This window comes from Corella eumyota, chromosome 5 (assembly GCF_963082875.1).
Source record: "Corella eumyota chromosome 5, kaCorEumy4.1, whole genome shotgun sequence".
Lineage (NCBI taxonomy): Eukaryota > Metazoa > Chordata > Ascidiacea > Phlebobranchia > Corellidae > Corella > Corella eumyota.
Window position 1 is genome coordinate 9,024,368 of NC_137494.1, and position 21,825 is coordinate 9,046,192.

Sequence of the window (21,825 nt, forward strand, 5' to 3'; positions counted from 1 at the left end):
GACAAGTAAATAGAGATAATATGTCTAAATTGGCACAATACAACGAAATACTTAATTGTGGTCTTCAAATATTTTATCTTGGTAACAGTTGCATAGGTTAGTCAAACACAGCTACATTTACCATAATCCCCTTTAAAAAATCCTTTATAACACAAGACGTGCTTCAGGTTTCATTCACAACCAGAGTTTTTAGGAGCGCACATTCAAATCTGCACTAAACGCTAACAGTAGTTTTTATTTTTTAGAAAAAAAAAACAATTTAGATCAGAATAACAAGCATAAAATTTTACGTTTAAATGACTACAATGGAAGAGAAACCCAGGCCACCCTCTAGGGATTGTTGGAAACCTGATAAAAAATCACAAGTTACTAAAGCAATGGAAGCCAATATGGGGTTAGATGCCGATGATGAAACCGCTAACCTTGCTCTCTCCTTAAAGGCTTTGTCATTCACGGACAGTGTATCAATGCATGGGATTCGATACATTTTCATGCGAGACATCAACTTAATAAGAAGGTAATGAAATATTAAATAAAACCATGCAGCAAGGATGCAGTATAAGGTTAGAGCATACTGAACGTCCAATTAAAAGGCATGAAGCAAGGATGCCCGAATTTTTGCTATATATTAAAGCAATATCGCCTGTTTAATACATAATAATGGTCAAAGACAATTAAAGATTACTATGATTCAAAAAAAGTCAGCATTTCTGCATTAAAAAACTAAAGCCAACTAAGCGATGCAAGCAAGGTTCCTTTCCCAAATATTACCTAATTTTTTTAGATTGGTTTGGCTTAGCGTCGTTATCGGTGGTATGTCGTACTGTGCATATATTATTTACCAGAGCCTTAACTCATTTTTGAACTACCCAACTGCATTTAAAACTACTACAGAGTTCGAAAAGAGATTGGAATTTCCTGCCATTACAATCTGTCCATTTAATGCTTACCGGTATGTAAACAGCTTCTTTTTTTTACAGCCATATTGCTTTTAAAATAATAAAAGTGTTTGGGTAAACTTTGACTTAATCAATATCAAAAACGGTCGATGGAGTAAACTTTAGGTAATATGAACAATTTAATTTTGGACTATAACCCAAGACAACTTAGACCAATATCAAATTTAAAAAAATTAAAATTTAACATAGGTTAAGATTAATAAATTAAAAAAAAGGAAAGTGTTAATAGGTTGGTGTATGTTCTCCGCTCAGTTGTCGAAGAGTTCAGTCGTTAAGTTGTAATAAGGTCGAATTGACTAACCAGGTTTATATATTTTGAACCTTACTTAACTCTTTTTATTGTAACGCTATGAAATATATTTTTTTAGAAGAAGCAAAATTACAGATGAACAAAACCTTCTTCTTGAGAAAGTTTACTCTGAATACCCCTCAGTTGCCTATTTCGGTTCTTCTGATGTGTTTAACATATCAGAGTTTGACGATTTGGACGTAAGAGAATTCAGTATAGACGCTTCATATGATCTTGAAGATTCCTCGCTGTAAGTGCGTTTAAACTATGAGTTTTAAACTTTTTTTTAATAGACCATTTAAACAATGAACATTTTCAAAAATTTGGATTAACTTTTTCACAAGGGCTATTTTATAGAAGCTACATTGAATTAGTTAGCAAGTATAATCGCTTTAAAAAGCACAACATTAATAGATTACTGTCGTGTTACTGAAAAAAACATATCATATTTTCGAAAACGCTATTTTACTAATAATAATTTACTTTCTAACAATCTTTTCTTACGTAGCTTTTCTAAAAAAGCCCTTAAAATTTAAAATAAAGTTAACCTAAATTTTTGAAAAATGTTCATTCGTTTAATTAGTTTTAGGTAATATGGGCGGATACAGTAACTCAGCACTTTTTAAAACGGGGTTTCTTTAAGGGCTTAATTTTCATGACCGTTTTAATATAATGTTACGAACTATTAAAAAGATCCACTGTTTGCATAAATTAAAAAATGCTTAGAGTGCTTAGAGAGTTATTAAATACTTGTTTAATCAAAAAAAATATTTTGTTTGGGTATTTTTATCGCGTGATAACGATGTTTTAACTAGCAATGTGGTTTTTAACAGGTTATCAATAATTTATACGTGATCTTAAATAAGCGTAAACACATCTGTTGTTTGTACTAATTTTTGGGGTGACTCATTATAATATAGTAAAAACATATTGTTACAGTACAAGTAAAAATAATAAATTATTTTCATTTTTGTTGGAACCGTAAAAATATTAGGACCAATATAGGTAGTAATTTTTTAAAATTATTATACTTTATACAATGATTATAGACTTGGCTAAGGTATAGGATAAATACACATTTAAAAAAGTGTAAAACACTAATCACATATTTAAATTTTGTTTGGGGACATAATCCATAATTTTTTTTCTTAATTTGTTGCAGTTGCACTTATCGAGGAAAATCATGTAACCAAACTCTTTTCAGCAAAGTGATTACTGATATCGGAGCATGCACAATTTTTGACCCAACCCTAGTAGGCAACAAAAGCCTGTGGTATCAAACTGTAGGAGGTATTTACAACTTTTACATAAAAAAAAAAAAAAAAAAAAAGTCGTTTTCTAAAAATGTAATTGTTTTGATATCGCCATTTTGTACTAATCGTTTTTTTTTTGACATGCGGTATATTTAACTTTTTAAACTGTTTAGGTGACAATATAAAAATTCCAAAAGAAAAGGCAAACTAATATAACACAACGTTAAAATTATGTGCTACTTACATAGGCCGCTCAGGTGGTTTTCGAATAGGATTGTTTGAAGAACCAGATGAATGGACGTACGGACCTAATTTCAGGTACTCCGGTTACAGTATTGCGGTGCACGCACCGGGTACCAAAATATTCACCATGAAAAATTCCGGAACCGGAATACTGCCTGGGTTATCTGCGAGTGTTATGATCGACAAAAAAGAAACCAGTTTGCTAGTACAAAAGTTTATCTTTCGTTTTATTTATTTATTTTTTTAAATGATTTTTAAAATGTTTTTTTGTCTGAGTAGTTTATAAATATTTATCGTTTGATTAAGTATTCATTTTTCCGAATACTAAATTTTGAAAATTAACATCTTTTAAATAAGGGATATTTTCCAAAGGAAATTTAATAGAAGGGAGTTAATAATTGATGTTTTCTTGTCGGTAAAATGGCGTTATTGAACATGTTCTTTTCGGTCAAATGTATATGAGGTAAAATTGTTTTAGTGTTGTGACAAAAATTCGTTTTACAGGAACCGCCATACGGAAAATGTGGCACCAAAATTTTGGACTTTTTTGACAAATACACTTACGCGAACTGTCTGCTGGAATGCGAAACCAAGCATACGATAGAAGTATGTGGTTGCAGGTATCCTTACATGCCAGGAATGGACGACGATTTTTGTAACTTTCGGGAAATATACGATTGTGATAATTATCTCGTTTATGGATATGACGATCGTATGTTACTTTTTTATAACATTTTTAACATAGTAATTATATATATATAAAAAAGGGCATCTAGACGCTTCAGCTTGGGATGTCAGTCCATTTTTTTAACGTTTAAACCATTGTTAAAGGCATAACTTTGTCTGAAAGACTTGGTTTTGCTATAATTACATTTAACATAACGAAAGTTTTCAAGTCTTTGTTTTGAAACAGAATTATTTGATGCATCAAAATGTGATTGTGTGCAAGATTGTGAACTGACTACTTACAGCATTCGAGTTTCGAATACAGCCCCTTCTTCAAACTACGCTCAAAGCGTAACTTCGCGATTTGGCGTTGATATTGCGTAATTTTAACACTATTTTATATATTTATAACAATTATTGCGTTGTTTCTAAATTTAGTTGCACTTTGTATTTAAATTCTCGAATTCACTAACGATAACAAATTTTACTTTTGGTATAGGGGGCGTGGATCTGAAGTACAGGTTTACTACAGAAACCTTGAAAGCACGAAAGTAGCACAGGAGGCTGTCTATAACATTGAAAAATTGATTTGTGATATTGGTGGCGCTGCTGGGCTATTTTTAGGTTGCAGGTAGTTATTTCATTTGTTATTTTCGCAGTTGATTTATTCCTATTGATAAATAACAATCGCACATTATTTTTGTTTTTTTTATTGCTACACCACACATGAGGTCGTGAGTTCAAACCCCACTGCTCTAATGCTGTAGCGCCTTTGAGTAAGGCGCTATAAACAGTATGATATCCTGCTAATCCAGCACTTAATCAGCACCATAATTATTGGGCAAATATAATCTATATAATATCCCAAACTGCCACAGGCAACTCGAGACTGGGTCGGAATAACTGATGTTACTCTATAGGTCGCGCATTCGACCTTCTCACATTGAGAATAAAGATATATACAAAAAAAATAAAAAACTATTATTTTAACTTTAATTTTAGCTTTGCGACCATCGTCGAATTTATGGATTTTATATTCTCAATGTGCTGGTTTTACAGTTGTACTTGCAAACCCTCTAAGCCGACAACGGATGTTAAACCTTATTCCTGATCTACTTTCCGTACAGCTTTTCTGTACATGTTTTCTGTACGTAGACTTAACACTGAACCACCATATGTACAAATTTTAGTTTTGCTACTATTTCTGTTATACCCGCCTAAATTATCAATTTTTTTTTATCTTCTTTAATAGACCCATGCAGTAATAACGAAGGCTTTATTATATGTTGTTAAGATACCTTTATGAGCTTTTTTAAGTTTTAAATTAAGAACTGCCTTTTGTTGTATAGTTTTTTTTCTTTCATTTAATATAGGGTCTTATGAATAAAATTAACTTTTTGTTTGTCATTAATCTATAACGCATATAACACATATCTAAATGTAACAACAATTGTTAAATAAAACTGGCATCGCCAAATGGTAAAACTTAAAACGCAATAAGTTTAAAAATTATGTTTTTACTTCATATTTTAAGCCATATTTAGCCCATACCATCGGGTGAATCAAAGTAGAAATTGAAAGTGCCAACATAAAATAATTTGCAGTTAAAAAACTCGGGTCATAAAGTAAGGAGAGTTTAAACAAAGCGAATTCAAGCAGCATAAAAATTCCAGCCACCAGCATTGAGCCGCCGTATATCTTACCAAAGTCTTCCATCGGAAAAACATACGCGATAAAAATGGTCCCACTGCCATAAACAATACCTTGGCAAAATAGAGAAAACACAAACGAAGCTACCGGTTGTCCGACAACCACACCAACAGACAGCAAAACCATAAATAAACTGTTAACAATTGCAGATGCAAGTAGGCCAAAATAAAGCGCCTTTCTTCCTTTGTAAAAGTTAGTAAAGCAATCAACTAGACAACCGTTAAGAACGGATATAAAACAGGCAAAAAATATCAATATACCATATAAGTTAATTAAGTTACTTATTTTAGTTTCACTGGTAATAAGATTATGCAACCAGTTGTCCATGCTACCATCAAAAAATATATTTCGTAGGGCATAAGAGGCAAATTGATAAGCATTAGTCCAAAATAAAATGTTTTTAAAACTTGAATGGCGTTTTTCTTTGTTCTTGTTTATATCAGTTTCAGAGACCTCGGTTATGGGGATTGCTTCTTCGGCGTTCTTTTTTGTCGATGACCATTCAAATATTCCATATTTTAAACCTGGGTCTTTTAAAGGATATGGAATAAATTGTCGTGGCATGAGTGTGTAAGTTCGAAGCCACGGCAAAATAGTTAATGCTAGAAAAAGCAGTAGAATATTTTGAAACTTGTAACCAGCTTGGTAAGCTATTTTAATAATCAGACAAACGCAAGCTGACGACGATAACATCCCGTCCAGTAGATTAATAATCCCAGCACGAACTCGGGGAAAGCAATTTGCTGCCTGGAGGTTACTTACAAACAAGGCAACACTACCACTTACAAAAATAAACATCCCGGGATATATAATCCATGATACAACCGCTGTCGAAGTAACCAGTAAAATGGCACCAATTGTTAGTAAGGCAGAGCCTAGTGTTCTGGCTTTCCAGGTTCCAAATGAATCCAAAACATATCCCATTGGTAGGCATAGAAATGTCATGGCAAGTATACCAATGTAGTAAACCAAGTTTAATGAAGCCGCTTGACTAATACATGTCTCGCCTTCTTCAGTTTTATTTAAATTACAATGTTCGCTAAAGTATTTTTCTTTCACTAGAACGTATTCCAGCGATGGCCAGCCGAACAAGATTCCGCTAAAAAGCAAATTTTCAAGCAGTCCCGTTACTACTGTTAACGTGAATTGAACCGGCATTATATGAAATCCTATTTGTCTAAATATCCAAATTTAAGTTACTTAGTATTACAGAATCATATAACTAACTATAGTCTAAAAAATTGCTTGCGATCATCGGTTAATCTAAGTGATTTAAAATTAATAGTAAGTAAAAATCTATCCATTTTATATATATATGTATACCAACAGCATATGGAACGGTATAAACAAGGAAGTTGTAACAATTTTTGTGACAAGACGATTAGTTACAACAAAACAACAGTTGTTTAGTTACAACTTTTGTTGGGAAAATTTATTTATAGTTTTAATATTCAAAGTACATTGGGAATTCTAAATTTTTAAAAATTCTGTTGGTCGAACACAATTGTCATAATATAGCTCGAACTTGAAATAAATCTTAAGTAGTGTTTCACATAAAACAACTGTTTTTTTTGCACGTTGTCCAACTTTTTTAATTTGTGCAGCATCAACATTTTATGGCACGTTAGCAATCTTGACATAACTGTTACGATTTACATTTTTAGCATCTTACTTTTAACAACATTTTTGTTGTTTTATAATGCCTAAATGTACCTACTAATAGCACTGTAGCCACTTTTTTTAGACAAAACGTTTAATTCCCAAAATCATGCGCATAACAGACCCAAACTAGATTTATTTGATAAATAAAATATGGTTCGAAATCGTTTGATTCTTTTTTATAAATATAATTTATTTAGTAGGTTTATTAATTAAATTATAAATTTAAATATGAACTTTTTTATATTTAAACCTAATTTTAACAAACGAACACGCATTCATTGATATTGTAATAGAAAAGTAAACTAAATTTAAAAGCAAAATACCGATCTTAATTTTTTAGTAATTAAACGAGTATTAAAATATAATAATAACAAAACAATTAAAAAAAAAATTTTACACATTTTTGTTTGCGATTCGTTTTGATAATAACAAACATATTAAAAATTTAAAACTTTTACTTTTAAAGAACAAAAGTTATCGTCTTTCAAAATTCGTCAAATAAGAATAAAAACAATAATAATAAATATAATGACAATAACAATATGTTTCGAAATCTAAGATTTCGAACCATAATAACTTTTATTTTTATTGCTTATTTACAGTTTAACGAACTACATTGAGAATTTTTGGGCACACTTTAAATTATGACATAACTAACGATTAAACAACGATAACTATTTCTTGTGCTTGTGATTCTTATACGCTTTACAATATATACCCAACTATACAACTTGCTTTACTTACACAAGCGACTAAAACTTGTCGATTTTTGTTTAACACTATTTAAAGTTAGAATAACAAGCTTTTTGAGCGGTACCTATAAACTATACAGGATCGAATGGATCGAATGGATCAAATGGATCGAATGGATCGAATAAATAGAATGTACTCTAACGCAAATGGTTTTCGAATAAACCAAATGGATCGAATGGACAAAACGAATCGAATGGACCGAATGGATTACATGCATTATGCTTATTCTGAATGGGTGAGGGTCGGGGTTAGGGTTTAATTTATGCATTATTTTTGTTCCATTCTATCCATTTGATCCATTCGATACATTTGATTCATTCGATCCATTCGATTCATTCGATATCCATTTGATATCCATTCGATCCATTCGATCCTGTATAGTTTATAGGTACCCCTTTTGAGAATAGCCCACAGCGGAAACTAAAAAGAACAAGCAACATTTTTTTGAGAACTTTGATTTGTTCAAGCAAAACTGGGTTACTAGTTTTTTTGGATAAAGAAAAGTTGTTTGCTAGGGTTTAACAGATAAAAAACGTAAACTATGTTTTTAATGTTTTAAATACTGTAGCGTCATATAAGATTAAATTAAATGGAAAAGAAATGTAAAAGCATCGTGGTGTAGTGGTAAGAACAGTTGCTACATCGTATAAGGTTGTGGGTTCAATCCCCACTGCTCTAATGCTGTAGCGCCCTTGAGTAAGGCGCTATAAACGGTGTTAACTTCTGCTGAGCCAGCACTTATGATGATGCAGCATAATTACCGGACAATTAAAATCTATAATATCCCAAACTGCCACATGTAACTCGAGATTGGGTCGGGGTATCAGTTGTTACTCTATGTATGGGTCGCGCATTTGACCTTTCCACACCGAGGATAAAGTTATATACAAAAAACACGATAGTAAAGTGTTTAACTGTCATGTCAAAGGTTTTCTTGCTGGTGCGGCAGAAAACAGCTTGTACACGTTTTATGAGCAATTCTCAAGTTAACCTTATTGTTGGATGCACAAACTTATACGTTTCGTTGATAAAATAAAGCTAAATTTTTTAGCCAGCTCCATTTATGTTTAATGAACTAAAGTTCATATATTCCTTCATAGATAACGAGCCAACCAATCAACTACAAGCTCTATTTAAAACTTTATTAATTGCGATTCACAGAAACAGATAGTTTTTAAAAAAATTATTTTAAAACTAATTTGCCAAAATGCGTGTTAAAATTTATTTTAAAAATGTGTTAGCCTATAGTAATATAACAAAATGTTACTTTTTTATAGTGCACAAAAACTTTGAATTTTAAATTTTCTGTTGTCTTGTCTATTGTAGGACTCTGATTATTTCACAATTTAACAAACAGTACAATTGGCCTAACCGAAAACTAAAACGATCAGTGGTAACGTCTGATTATTTCACAATTTACTAAAACGATCAGTGGTAACGTCTGATTATTTCACAATTTAACAAACAGTACAATTGGCCTAACCGAAAACTAAAACGATCAGTGGTAACGTTCCTTAGTTGTTAAAAACTGGATTTAATTTTCTAGCCGACTAGCTTCACCTACGTCATTTAATTAAGAGTGTGTAGGTAACCCTAATCACGTAATTATTTATACTTTCTTATAAGCTCATACATTTCTGACATTTTAATACAAAACCTAACAATTTATTTAAAAATAAATTACACCACAAAAGTTATAATTATTCTTCTATGTATAACTTTATTTGTATATTTATAAGCGGCACATATATCTTTATTATATAGGTTTACATATTTTTTTAAATTTATTTCTTTTTTGATCAATCTATTCGTCCGCAGATTTCAAGTTACTAATTCGATTCAAGAGAGCTGACAGTTCTCCGTTGTCGTGTTGGTCTTGGATGTTTAAGGCTTCGTCGCTAACATCAATCTTAGCCTCGGCCGCTTTTTCTAAAGCTTTCATATCCGAGGCAATCTCTGTACAAAATGTTATTTTCTAAATATGCCAATAAAAAAGGTCCTATAGTCTATTAAAACCAAACTGATTAGGTTAGGTACTGAACATCAAACCGTATAAAGTTGAATCGAGAACTTAACGTTTTTTTTTGCATGCTAATAGTTTTTTTTATTTAAAAAGTATATGCAGTTGCGACGTACTTTTTTACCTAATCGTAAAAACGCCGAAAACTAAGGCAAGAAGTGTGGCACTGGTGCGGCTTGAACCCCAAGTCTTTTGGCTCGTAGTCCGTTGTCATAACCAATATACCACACTACCGTTGGAAAATCGATATCCGGACTTGTGCCGTTTATTTACTTTAGAATTCAATTGCTTACCTGGTTTGCTGCCTTCTTCATCACCATAGCAATGATGATAATGGTGAATGTGGTGATGGTGATGATGGTGATGGTGATAGTGGGAATGCCTATAAATTAAAATTTTACAATATTAATGTTTATGCAATAAGTTAATAAAATAAATACGTTATTTTTTAACCATTTTTTGCTGATTATTATTTTTTTTTATTTCTTTGTTATTTACAACAAAATATGTCAAAAGTAAATTTTAATTACCCGTAATAGTATGCATCTCCTGATATAAACATGCAGACAACAAGAAGGAATAGAAGTGAAAATTTTAACATTTTGATTAACTAGGTGTTCGTTTAAATCTTACAATAGAAATGTTTAAAAGTCCTAAACATAAAAAGTTAACTTAAACATATTAACTTAGTTGGTTAGTTGTTTTATACTAGCTCACAATATTAAAAAGTAAAATTAAAACTTAATAATTTGTTAACTTATGTAATAATTAGATTGCAAAGATTGCCTTTTTTTGGTTCTAAAGATATTTTGCAGGTTTAGTAAAGCGTTGGTCTAGTAGAATTTGTCAATTATTGCTATTAGGCTTTTTGTATTTAAACAGTAATATCGACCACTTAACATTTGCAGTTAAAACGTAACTGATAAAACAAAAGGTCGAGGGTTCGATGCCACTGTTCCCATGCTGTAGTGCCCGCTATAAACGGTATAGAATCTGCTGAGCCAGCACTTAATCAACAGCTTAATCATTAGACAGGTAAAATCAATTATATCCTAAACTGCTTTTTTTCGACACTGGGTCGTTATTTCGAGACTGGGTCGTTACTCTACGTTTAGGACGTGAAGTTAAAGCCCAAATATTTTTGTTACCAAAAGCGTTTCTCAAAAAAACAGTAACCGCAGCTTTGGCCTATGCGTTTAAACAACGAATTAATTATAACACGTAATGCCAATGCAATTGTGACAAAAAGCACCCAACGCAGCACAAGTTCAAAAGTTAAACACATTTAAAACTAAATATACACTTTTCCTATCTATAAGCACTGACACTTTTAATTCGTAAAAATGTGCAAAATAATTGCAACAATATCGAAATTGCATGCCCATTTTTACAAACTTTTTTTTGACATCTTAGTTATTCGAACTGTGATGTGATTTTCAAGCCAAACTTATCTTTTTTATAGGGCTAGAGAAGGAAATACGTTTCCTAAAGTAAAAGTGATTTTATTTGGATAAGAAAGTAGGCCTACGCAGTCTGGAAAACGTTAAAATATCCTACACAATATATTTTTAAAAATGCAAGTCACGCAGTCATTTTTTCTTCCTTGTAACATAAGTCTTTATATTATAATAAAAAAATTGGCCAGTAGCAGTACAATTTTTTTGGGCTTTATTTGTAACTGCTCGGTATTAAAGCTAACAAGTTGATATAAGTGCGACTTAAATCTAAAATCTTTTGGTCCGTAACCCAATGTAATGACTGTTATTTTCACTTAAAAAAGTAAAAATATTGAAACCAAAGTCACACTTTTACCTTTGCGCTCCGCGTTAGCTAATAGCTCAAACATAACGAATAACACACTTTTCCAAAAATATTACCTTTGGTGAGATAAAAATAATATAAGTTGTACATTAAATTAAATCAAGTTTGTGCTATTAAGTTGTCCAATTTAAAAAAGGGAGCCCTGTTTGTAAAGACGTAGAAAGTACTAGTTTGTACACACTCCCTACGCAACTTCGTACTTACTACGTCACACAAAAATATGGTAACCTGGTTTTTGGTGTATACTATTTCAAATATTTAAAAAAATTTAATTTGTAAGTACCACAGACATTTTTTCGAGGTTCTAAAGATATTTTTATACTAAAGTGCTATATACATCACTTACAAAATTGCATAAGTCTCCAAAATAGCACTTTAAATTTTAACAAACATGAAACGTTGCAAACCTTGCAAATATTAACAATTTATCATATGTCACAAACAACCGTACTTGATAGTTGTAAGTTAGGATTTAACATAATAAGTCAATGCAGTTTGTCAAACAAATTTAATTTAATTGATATAAACGGAACGGAATATGTTCTGCGCTATACCTTTGGTTTATTACAAAAAAATGTGGTTCACGGTACAGTTGCGAAGTTGAAAAGGTAATTAGAGAAGCAGAACACTACCCTACTGTAGCGTGACAACAAAAAAACTGTTTCATTTCATAAGTAGGCTAGTCTTGTTTAAAAACGTAACATTTATGTTGTAAGGGAAATGTGGCTTGATTGATTAATTAACATTTGTAAATGCAAAGCAAGTTAAATATGAGCCATGCCAACTATAACCGGAGTATTATAAGCAACAGCAAGTCTTACATATAATATGCAAGCAACGTTATTCCTGTTACATTATTATACCGGATATGTTTGTTTTCTTATGATCACATATGTATGTAAGAGGTTGATATAATACTAAGGGGTAAAGTTAAATAGACAGGTTCAAAGTTTATTTTTATTAAAATAGCTTATTATTTTGGAGTGCAGAAACAAATTTGAAACATAATAAACCAATATACGCTATTTTTATATTTGTGTTATTGGCTAGTTAAAATAAGGGTAGCCTAATAAACGTGTTTTTAACATTTAAGATTCAGAGTCTTGCTGTCAATAAACAATAAATTTATAATGTAATTTTTTTCATTTTTGCAATGTTACCGGACAAACTTCCCCAACCAAATGTGTTAACTTCTAACAGATTTGTTTTGTCGCTTTTCGTCGCCCTTGTGCTATTTGCAGTCGTTGTGCTTATGTCTATGTTGGATTCAGTGAAAGATGCAGTTTCTAGCAAACCAAGTAAGCAAGTGTTTACTGTTGTGATCAATTTTGTTTTAAATGTATTTGTTCTAAATTTTCCCTGTTGACATTGCTTTTAATTCTTTAGTAATTTCCTTACGAAAACTCCACGCTTTAAACGAAATTAAGAAAAATACTTCCATACCAAAGGTATATTATTTTATTTGTTGTTGTTTTGGCAAAATATGATGTTTGTTATCAATGTGCTATTATTACTACGTTACAGAAAGTTGAAAAAAGTGTAACGTTACAAGACAAACAGATAAATTCTTTGGAGGAAATTATAGGCCAACTTTTGAACGAGAATCAAATAATACAAACAAAATTTAACGACACTTTAAATAAACTGCGACATTGTGCAGGAAAATTAAAACATAATTCAAAAAAAATTCACCAATTACAAAAAGTAGGTCTTATTATATTGATATTCCTAAATCATTTATGCTAAGCTGGATCGTTTTATACATAAAGTTATATTTACTTTTATAAGTGTTCTATTCAAATAGGATAGCTATTATAATGCCGAAAATTATTTTACTGAACAGAAATTTAAACGAAAACAATGTGCCCTAAAACTCTATTTCACTGGCAATAAGACTTTCCAATATTTCTTCTGAAAAAATGCTTTTTATTTTAAAATGATGTTAACCTAAACAAGGCACATTTCCCTTTTTAAATTTTAGTTTTTTGAAGAAATGTCTATTCGGTTAAATAGTTTTAGGTAAAATGGGGATATACCCTTTAAATATACCTTTAAACTAATTTTTACTAACTTTATATTTTTCAACTAAACAGATAGTTTATCAAGAACAAAGAAATAATGAAACAACCAACAAACCAAGAACTAATACCACTACTTTACTTTAAAATATAACAAATAGAGGGAGAGTGCTAACATCCTTAGGGAGAGTGCTAACATCCTTATTTAATAAATCAGATTGTCTTAACGTAATCAGCTAAAACAAAATGAAGATAAAGTTAATAGATAGCAGTTGTCAAAAAATTTTAACATAAATTAAAATTGTAATTGATAAAAAACATTAATTTGATTTATTAGAAAGTGACGGCGTTGAATTTCTATTTAGTAATGCTTGCTTGCCTAAAAAAATTATTTTAAGGATAATGTACACAAAATGTAAATAATTAGTTATGTTAAGTTAACAAAGTATGACTTTTGACATTTTAATTAAATTCGGATATATCTAATAAACAGTACGTTCCTTATTACACATAGATAATATGTTGACACAAGAAAAATTAAACGTTTTTGTCGTAAAACCTTTGCTGATCAATTGAAAATCGCCTAAGGGAAAGTCGTCTATTAAAATGCCAAAATGACGTGTCTTAGTTAGCGATGTAGGCTAGTGCTTATTTCAAGAATGCTCTACTTAAAAAGTGGCTGTTTTAAATTAAGCAAACCTTTATAAAAAATGTGATCTGATAATGTTTAATATTTAGGCGAGGCGGTTTTTATTATAGAGATGTTAACGATTTAGTGTTTAAGCTATGACATTTTCTTCTTACTTCTAGTTAAAGATAGATATCTAGTTAAGATTTATTATCTACTTTAAAAAGAAATTGAATAAAATTCAGACTAAATTTTAAAGTTACTTTAATAATAAATATAATTACATTATTTAATTTAATTTAGTATAGATTTAAGTTTTTTTCTAAAATAGGTTAAGTTAGTACCGGTTCGTATTTTGCCAATATGGCCTCTGAAGGTAAGTTAAATATTTTGTCGATTAATTTTTAAACACATTTTAAACGCCATATTGAAACTAAGCGTCTTTTGTTTTGTTGACCTTCAAGTTAAAAAAAAGTAATCATACAATGATCTAAAATTACAGTTTGTCCGCCTGACTATACCGCAAATCTTCGGGCTTGCTTTTTATTCGGTACGCACATGAGCTACGATGGAGCTTCTGCATTATGTGAAACAGATGGGGCACGTTTAGTTGACATTGATTCTATTAACAACAAATATGTTCGAGATAGAGTCAAGTTGGCTGGCGGAAACGATTTTTGGATCGGTTCCTATCTAGTAAGTTTACAACTTTTTGTTATATGTTTGTTAAAATGACAATGAATTTTATTTTTTATTTCAGAACAAAGGTGGCAACCCTGTCAGACGAAAAGGGACAACTGGTTGTCCGATGATGCGAGGCCAAGATACTGGTAATGGATTTTTTGCCCAAGTTAACTGCAATTCAGCTTATCCTTTTATTTGCCAGAAATGTAAGTAGCCCAATAAACAAGTTTGAGAAAAAATATGTAGGCTGCAGAGAATTTAAATACGTTTAAATTGCTCATAGACGGCGAGAGGCCAAAGAAAACTAACAGACCCAATCAAAATCGCTTTCCGAATGAGCAACGACCAGTTCGATTCGGTAATAATCAAATTTCTGTATTTTTTAAATCAATTCCATGTTACTTATATAAATATAGCACATATTAAAACCATACAAGATAGTTGAAACTAAATTAAATGTTTAAGGGGCTGACGACTACGATGAAGAAGTTGAAAATGAAATAGCAATTACAACAGCGCCTCGCAAAATCCAAACTTCAGCAGCCGTGAAAGGAAATAACAGTAACCAAGTTATAGCTGCTCTAGTTTCTGTGGTCGTTCTTATCGTTCTAGCGATTCTTATTCGGATTTATTTTAAACGAAAAAATGCTAACAAACGAAGGCAAGAAAAAGAACTGGAAAGAAAACTAACTGCGGCGGGAAATGTTACTAAAAATCCGCATGCTGAAAAGCAGGGAAGGTAATATAAAAAAATAGGCTACATTTTATGATATTTGCCCAAATTACAAAAAAAAAAAATTTAACCGAATTTTAAAAATCACGTTTTATTGAAATTTAGGTCATTTTTTAGGAGTAAAATAGCATTAATTTTAGTTATATAGCAGTAATCTACATTATATTGCTCTAAAAAAACATATTAACTAATAGGTTGTTTAATGGTTTATAGGTTAATTAACTACAATTATTGATTTCAATTTGATAGGACATATTAATAAATTATTAGGTTTAATTTTGTAAATTCAACGACAATTTAGCCAAAGGGCAAACGTATTTTTGGCCTAATCTTTGTGCTATCAAAACCCGTCTAACCAGAAGATAATACGTGTTTTAAACTAATATTTACCAATAACACGATACTTTACGATAATTAATAACTCTATATTAATCATAATTACAAAGTGACTTTCAAAGAACAATGTCACGGACGACAACTCTTAAATCGACGGCTAGTTCAGTCCATAAACCATTCACGTTGCCTTCTTCAACCAATATGACGTCACAACTTAATCGCCGAACACCTGCGCCCGGTAAGTGATGGCATAGAATTTATTGAGGCAAAATGCTAAACTAAAATGCCATCCCTGCAGTAAATTATTTTTTTTTGCTTTAAAGTTTGAGGCAATTAAAACGCCCTCAATATTGTTACATTTTTATACCTAAATTTACAGTCTTTCTTTGACTTGTTTTTATCCACTGGCCATACTTTAAAATATAATAAATTCATGCCTTTAAATTTTGCTTGTAGAAAGTTATTGTAGTTTTATAATTTAAAAAGATGTATTTTATAAAGTTGAAGATTATGTCGACAAAAGAGTTCAATCACCATATGCAAGCAAATATGAAAGATCTAGATCTAATAAGTCAAGGCACCATGAAGGTTATTTATAAAAAAAGTTAATTATTAACTGTTCGTGGTACTTTATTAGGATAAAATCTATTTTAGTAACAAACCCGAAATATAATTCAACTTTTAAACGGGGTGTGGGATAGTGCAAAACCATATGTAAACGTTAACAAAAATTCGCGGAATGCGGGCCAAAATGGCATTTTTGTACTTTACTGCGGAGTGAAAGCAGTATTTACTTAAATGGCTAAATGGTGATGTGGGTTTTGGCTTTAGGGGTCAAGGGATGATGCAAAATTGACTATAAAGAGCACCGAAAGATTGGGAAAAAATTAAAAAAATTCCGCCCTTTTTCGCATTCAGCGATTTCATGTTAACGTTTACATACGGTCTCGTTATTTCTCGCACCCCGCAACTTCTCACATTTCGTATTTTAGTACTATCCGTAACACTAAACCAATTTTTTAACAGATACTGTATACCACCAACGACGAAGGGAAACACCTTCGCCAGAACGAAGTCTGCACGGCACCCACACACATACGCCACCTTACGGACGGTCGCGAAGGCAAAGCTTGGTATCTCGGAACGATGTGTACAACAGATCGCAAAGAAATTACGGGTAACTTGAAAATTGGTTGTACTGCTATTTGTTTTAATAATTTTATTTTTTATACAAAAGCAACTTATCAAATTTTAGAATTTTTATTTTTCCCGTTCATTTTATTTAAAAGTCCTATATTGGCGATTTTTTTTACTAAAAAATTAATAAAGTTGATGTCACTAAACACAAAAATGATTTTAACTTCAAGTAATTATATCCTCACTACGCTAACTAACTACTTTCTACGTCACAATAAATATATGGTAATCTTGTTTTTGATTTTCATTATTTCCAATATTAAAAAAAATTAAATTGTAAGTACCACAGACAATTTTTGGGGGTTCTATATTTTGTGATTCAGTGTCAAATTATTTTTTTTGCTTTAAAGTTTAAGGCAATTAAAACGCCCCCAATATTGTTAAAAACGCCCCCAATATCATACTAACGTGCTATATACATCACTTACAAAATTACAAATCTTTTTAATATAGAACTTAAATATTTAGTATTGTTGTTATCAGGAGAAGTCGATCTTACTCAAGAAGAAGATCTTCACATGATGGAAACAAATGTGGCTGGATGTCGAGAAGTTCTTCTTTGGATTCTACTGTTTCAGATTCGGCAATGTCAAGGTAAATTGAATTTAAATCCATTTGTGATTTAATTTATTTCAGGGCGCGTAATTTATGTCAAATTTTATTAGAGCCACATCGTTTCGCCACAGTCGGCGCGGACGGGAGATATCACGTGACAATCAAAGCTATTACCATGACGATGACGATCGCAGGTCTTTTCGCAGACAGTCATCCAACAGAGCGTCGGGGCACAGGTACAAGTCGTTATACGAGCGTTATGCTGCAAGTCAGCTTCCTATGCCAGCGCACGAGGCTATGGCTAGAAACCCAGTTAATAATGACATGGGTAACTACTACCGAAGATCGATGCGGCGAAATCAAGGAGAACAAGATCGAAAATACTACGCTGACCCAAGACAACGGCCGTCATCGTATTTTCCACAGATGACAAACGTTTTAAATTGGAGCAACGAAGATATAAATAATTGTGTAAACGATGCCGCGTTTTCACACCATTTTAATAAAAGGGGTCGCTCTCTCATGCCTACACAGCACCCAATAAGAGTAAATCGGCACATACACGATTTTCAATCTCTACCAACACCTGACCATGATAACAGAAGGATAAGTGATCCATCAAAGGATGTAGATCACGTGTACGAATCTCTCGATGAGGTTGCTCGAACGAAAAATGGAAAATAAGAATCGGTGATTACGCTGCATTATAACAACGAAACAGGTTATAAAAGATGCAATGTTTTAGGGTTTCTAGACGTCTCGTTTTAGCCGAATTATTTCTGTTTTCGATTATGTCCTGTTGTCTCGACACCTTTCTCGGGACTAAGACGGCAATTTTTGCCACCGATAAAATTGGATGTTTTATTTGCCTTTTAACCTAATCATTTGATTACGTCTTATACCTAACGTGTATATTAAGTACAAATATCGTTATTTAGTTAGATGTTATTGAGCGCCACTTTCAATCGGCGTAATATCTAAATTTATGTTATTTTAACTACAAAAAGTATTACTGAAATAGAGTCTGCTTACTAAAATAAAAACTATAGGCTTAATCAAATGTTAACCCGTTATCGCTTATAAGATATTTGAGCCTCGATCACTATTCTCACACTACTCGTCATTGAGCAATGTGTTTTTGGATAGTTTATACTATTTAAAAACAAAAATTCATCACCTTAAGGTGGCAGCGGTGATAAATAACTTTTAATAGTTTGGTATTAGTGAGAGAATATAACGTTGATAGATATTTGTACAGATACTCAAACATAAATTTGCTTAGCAATTTGGTGCTTTTGTACATTTATTGAAATGGGTATATATTAATGTATTGCATACAGTGCTGCTTTGCGCGACTAAATAGTATATTAATTTTAACTAACCCGGGTCCTATGAATCAATTATTTACCACTGCGTAGTTTTAAGCGTAGACCTATTGTTAATAATAATTATGTGGTAAAGCTGCTCGTGCAGGCAGTACAACCACAAGAAAGATATACCGTATACCCAATAAAGGAAGTTTAAACAAAACTAGATTTATTTGACAAATAAATGATGGTTTAAAATCTTTAAAGATAATTTGATATTGACACTTGTTAACTCTGATTATTCGGAAAATTCTTTATCGCTTTTACATGTAAACACACACCACCAATTCTCAGCGGTGATAATATTTTACGTGTTGTTTGCGATATATTTAATAAATATTAATTTCTAAGGAATAGTAACATGACATTAATAACCAAGTTAATCAGAATTACATATAACCTTATGCAGAATATGCAGAAGCACGAAAGATTAAAACAATTTTTTTCTTACGGAATGCAACAGATTTAAATCAAAGTTTACATATCATTATTTACTAATTACTGATCATTTACCTCAACAAACAAATTTATGCCATAATTTGTAACAACTAGTTTAATGTCCGCCTTATTGGCTGCATTTTATACCATTGTCGCAATAGGGTCGCAAGTGATCATACGTGTGCACCACAAACGTTAGTTAAAAACATTTTTATTCATTATAAAAAGCGATCGATTTAATAAACAAGCAATTATATCGTAAATAACGATCACCAAAATTTGTTAAACTAACTTGAATTGTCATTTATGATAATTGACAATGTGTCAAAATTTCAATCCTCTAAAGTTATTGCACGGGAACTAAAAAAAGAGGTAATAATATTAATAAAAATAATAATATTCATATTACTGGGGATTTTTCTTACTAAACAATTAAATCGGGTAAAATTTGAGCTAACGAATCGAATCAATAAGCTAGTTCGAATCGTTTCGATCGAATCAATAAGCTAGTTCGAATCCTTTTTACCGTGTTCAGTCAAGTGTTACCTATGCTCCACTTATCGCGAAGACTAGGTTTAATGGGACCAAAAAAAATTATAAGCCTGAGTGAATGTAAAACGCAACCGCACAGGTAACTTAAAGGTGTGACAATGTTACTGCTGAGCCGTATAAAACTTGTTACAATCAAAAGCCGACTTTAGAGCAAATATAATGCTTCCGAATTAAAATATGTTATAATGACTGTTGGCGGGTTCTTTATTTAATATAACCTGATTTAGTAAGAGTTACTAATATTGTTAGGCTAAAAAACTTTAACTTTTGCTAGTAAGCTGTATAGGTATGATAAAAATTAATTTGTTGTTGTAAAAAAGTCAGAAAAATGGTTAAACTTAACAGGTTGAAAACAAAATACAAAGCTAATCACTTTTTAATGTTTTTTAATTTAAAAATTTTTTAAAATAGAAAACTATGGATTAAAAACAAAAAGTTTATAAAGCATAAAAAATATCGTTTTTTAAGACAATGTTTTTTAAGTTTGAAAACATTTTTTGTATCGATCTCACAGTGTCCGTTTTTTATTTTTTTTGGCTTAAATTATCTTGGGTTGTCAGAAATTACTATATAAACTGGGTCGTGTGTATATTATCTGTTAACGCTAGGCTTTAGTTTAAACCATTTGAACAGTTTAAATTTTACATTTTTTATTTGAGCGTCCCAGTGTTTCTAAAAAGCTCATACAGTCCAAACTTTACTATAGTAACCACATCCCGATAAGTTATTACATTACCTGTAGGTATAGGTAATGCTATAGCTTTGTTAGTGTATACGGGTGTTTTGTTACGCTTTAACCATAAAAGAATAAATTAAAAAAATAGTTTAGTATTTCTTACTATTACCCATCCATACAAATAATACACACTACAACGTTGGCAATGTGACTAAGTTGATAACGTGACCAACTGTAGTTGTTCAATTGTATATAAAGAACAAAAGTTTAACCCTATTTAACTAAAAAAACTTGACTGATAAATTTTAAGCTTATGTAAAAGTTTGAGCTTAATTTTCCTCATTAATAAATTGGTTAAAAATATAAAACTAACAACTAGCAACGGTACATTTTAAAAGAGTTTGTTTAGGGCGGAGTATTAATCTTATTCTTGATAGTCATACAAAAGCCAGGCCAGCTTTGTTTGTCTGTTAGTGCTATACGCCATTTACTTTTTCTTACTGTCGTAAGAAAGCGTTTCTCATTATAGAAAAAAAGAACTGGATTGAAAAGTAGGATACCGACATTGCGCTTTTCACGGTTGATATGTTTCTACTTAGTATATGTTATAATATGTGGATTTTAATTTCAAGTATAAGTTGTTTAATTTACAATTTCTGTTTCTTTCTTTTATTTATAACAGTGAGATTAGTAAAACACCAGTTAGGTTAATAGTCTTGTTAGGTCAATAAAAACTTGATTTCGCAATTTTAAAGTGAATGAAAAATGTTTAGTTAAATACAGAAACGTATTACTGTTTGCATTTAAAAATTTAAACAGGAATACTGTTACTTAAGTTTTACCAGGATACACTTTAAAGTAAGTTTAAAATAATTTTAAATCTTAAGTTGTTAGGTAACTAGTAAGTTTTACTAAATAAGAAATCAATTGTTTTAATTATATTTTACATATACCTTTTTTTATTGATTGTGTTTTATTAGGAATAATTTTTTTTACTTACTATACCAAAATAACATTGTATGAATAAATAAAGAATTTTAATTGGAGCATGCTGAGTCGATAGCAACAAATTTTGTCTTGTATTTATATTTGTGGTATAGGTTTTTGATGACTTTATATGACTATACAATTAATAACGACATACAAAATATCAAATTGCAAAAATATTATAGTATTTCTTGCTTAAACCCACCCATACAAATAATACACACTACAATATTGACAATTTGACTTAAGTTGACAATGTGACCAATTGTAGTTGTTCT

The 21,825-nt window shown here is 31.1% G+C and overlaps 5 protein-coding genes across 5 annotated transcripts; 3 read left to right on the plus strand and 2 right to left on the minus strand.

Annotated features, from left to right (window-relative positions):
• The first annotated feature begins 305 nt into the window (after nt 1–305).
• Nucleotides 306–4,521, plus strand: LOC145753439 (acid-sensing ion channel 1-like). The gene is made up of 9 exons (XM_082569850.1): nt 306–517; nt 785–952; nt 1,328–1,498; nt 2,411–2,538; nt 2,750–2,949; nt 3,249–3,456; nt 3,658–3,790; nt 3,910–4,041; nt 4,413–4,521. Exons 1-9 carry the CDS (start codon nt 306–308, stop codon nt 4,519–4,521), a joined length of 1,461 nt encoding a protein of 486 aa, XP_082425976.1.
• A 398-nt stretch (nt 4,522–4,919) lies between these two features.
• LOC145753440 (equilibrative nucleobase transporter 1-like) lies at nt 4,920–6,278 on the minus strand. The gene has a single exon (XM_082569851.1). It carries the CDS (start codon nt 6,276–6,278, stop codon nt 4,920–4,922), a length of 1,359 nt encoding a protein of 452 aa, XP_082425977.1.
• Nucleotides 6,279–9,223: 2,945 nt separating this feature from the next.
• On the minus strand, nt 9,224–10,227 carry LOC145753080 (uncharacterized). The gene is made up of 3 exons (XM_082569469.1): nt 10,086–10,227; nt 9,849–9,937; nt 9,224–9,491 (listed from the first exon to the last, which is right to left on the minus strand). The coding sequence occupies exons 1-3, from the start codon at nt 10,154–10,156 to the stop codon at nt 9,340–9,342; spliced, it is 312 nt and encodes a 103-aa protein (XP_082425595.1). The 5' UTR covers nt 10,157–10,227; the 3' UTR covers nt 9,224–9,339.
• Nucleotides 10,228–12,471: 2,244 nt separating this feature from the next.
• Nucleotides 12,472–14,131, plus strand: LOC145753097 (uncharacterized). Its single transcript, XM_082569488.1, has 4 exons — nt 12,472–12,674; nt 12,763–12,824; nt 12,901–13,080; nt 13,470–14,131. The coding sequence occupies exons 1-4, from the start codon at nt 12,530–12,532 to the stop codon at nt 13,539–13,541; spliced, it is 459 nt and encodes a 152-aa protein (XP_082425614.1). The 5' UTR covers nt 12,472–12,529; the 3' UTR covers nt 13,542–14,131.
• Nucleotides 14,132–14,295: 164 nt separating this feature from the next.
• On the plus strand, nt 14,296–19,165 carry LOC145752769 (uncharacterized). Its single transcript, XM_082569102.1, has 10 exons — nt 14,296–14,398; nt 14,525–14,718; nt 14,783–14,912; nt 14,990–15,064; nt 15,172–15,445; nt 15,886–16,013; nt 16,277–16,363; nt 16,802–16,952; nt 17,456–17,566; nt 17,638–19,165. The coding sequence occupies exons 1-10, from the start codon at nt 14,386–14,388 to the stop codon at nt 18,209–18,211; spliced, it is 1,737 nt and encodes a 578-aa protein (XP_082425228.1). The 5' UTR covers nt 14,296–14,385; the 3' UTR covers nt 18,212–19,165.
• The last annotated feature ends 2,660 nt before the right edge of the window (nt 19,166–21,825 follow it).

What these genes read in the sequence shown, in the direction of transcription:
- LOC145753439 (XM_082569850.1), top strand. Translation starts at nt 306, where the DNA reads ATGGAAGAGAAACCCAGGCCACCCTCTAGGGATTGTTGGAAACCTGAT. An exon ending in CGTTTATGGATATGACGATC is followed by an intron (nt 3,457 to 3,657) that starts GTATGTTACTTT and finishes GTTTTGAAACAG; the next exon opens with AATTATTTGATGCATCAAAA. An exon ending in GGGCTATTTTTAGGTTGCAG is followed by an intron (nt 4,042 to 4,412) that starts GTAGTTATTTCA and finishes CTTTAATTTTAG; the next exon opens with CTTTGCGACCATCGTCGAAT.
- LOC145753440 (XM_082569851.1), bottom strand. Translation starts at nt 6,278, where the DNA reads ATGCCGGTTCAATTCACGTTAACAGTAGTAACGGGACTGCTTGAAAAT.
- LOC145753080 (XM_082569469.1), bottom strand. Translation starts at nt 10,156, where the DNA reads ATGTTAAAATTTTCACTTCTATTCCTTCTTGTTGTCTGCATGTTTATA. An exon ending in GGAGATGCATACTATTACGG is followed by an intron (nt 9,938 to 10,085) that starts GTAATTAAAATT and finishes TTTAATTTATAG; the next exon opens with GCATTCCCACTATCACCATC. An exon ending in TGAAGAAGGCAGCAAACCAG is followed by an intron (nt 9,492 to 9,848) that starts GTAAGCAATTGA and finishes CATTTTGTACAG; the next exon opens with AGATTGCCTCGGATATGAAA.
- LOC145753097 (XM_082569488.1), top strand. Translation starts at nt 12,530, where the DNA reads ATGTTACCGGACAAACTTCCCCAACCAAATGTGTTAACTTCTAACAGA. An exon ending in TGCAGTTTCTAGCAAACCAA is followed by an intron (nt 12,675 to 12,762) that starts GTAAGCAAGTGT and finishes TTAATTCTTTAG; the next exon opens with TAATTTCCTTACGAAAACTC. An exon ending in AAAATACTTCCATACCAAAG is followed by an intron (nt 12,825 to 12,900) that starts GTATATTATTTT and finishes ACTACGTTACAG; the next exon opens with AAAGTTGAAAAAAGTGTAAC.
- LOC145752769 (XM_082569102.1), top strand. An exon ending in TTTGGATCGGTTCCTATCTA is followed by an intron (nt 14,719 to 14,782) that starts GTAAGTTTACAA and finishes TTTTTATTTCAG; the next exon opens with AACAAAGGTGGCAACCCTGT. An exon ending in TCCTTTTATTTGCCAGAAAT is followed by an intron (nt 14,913 to 14,989) that starts GTAAGTAGCCCA and finishes AATTGCTCATAG; the next exon opens with ACGGCGAGAGGCCAAAGAAA.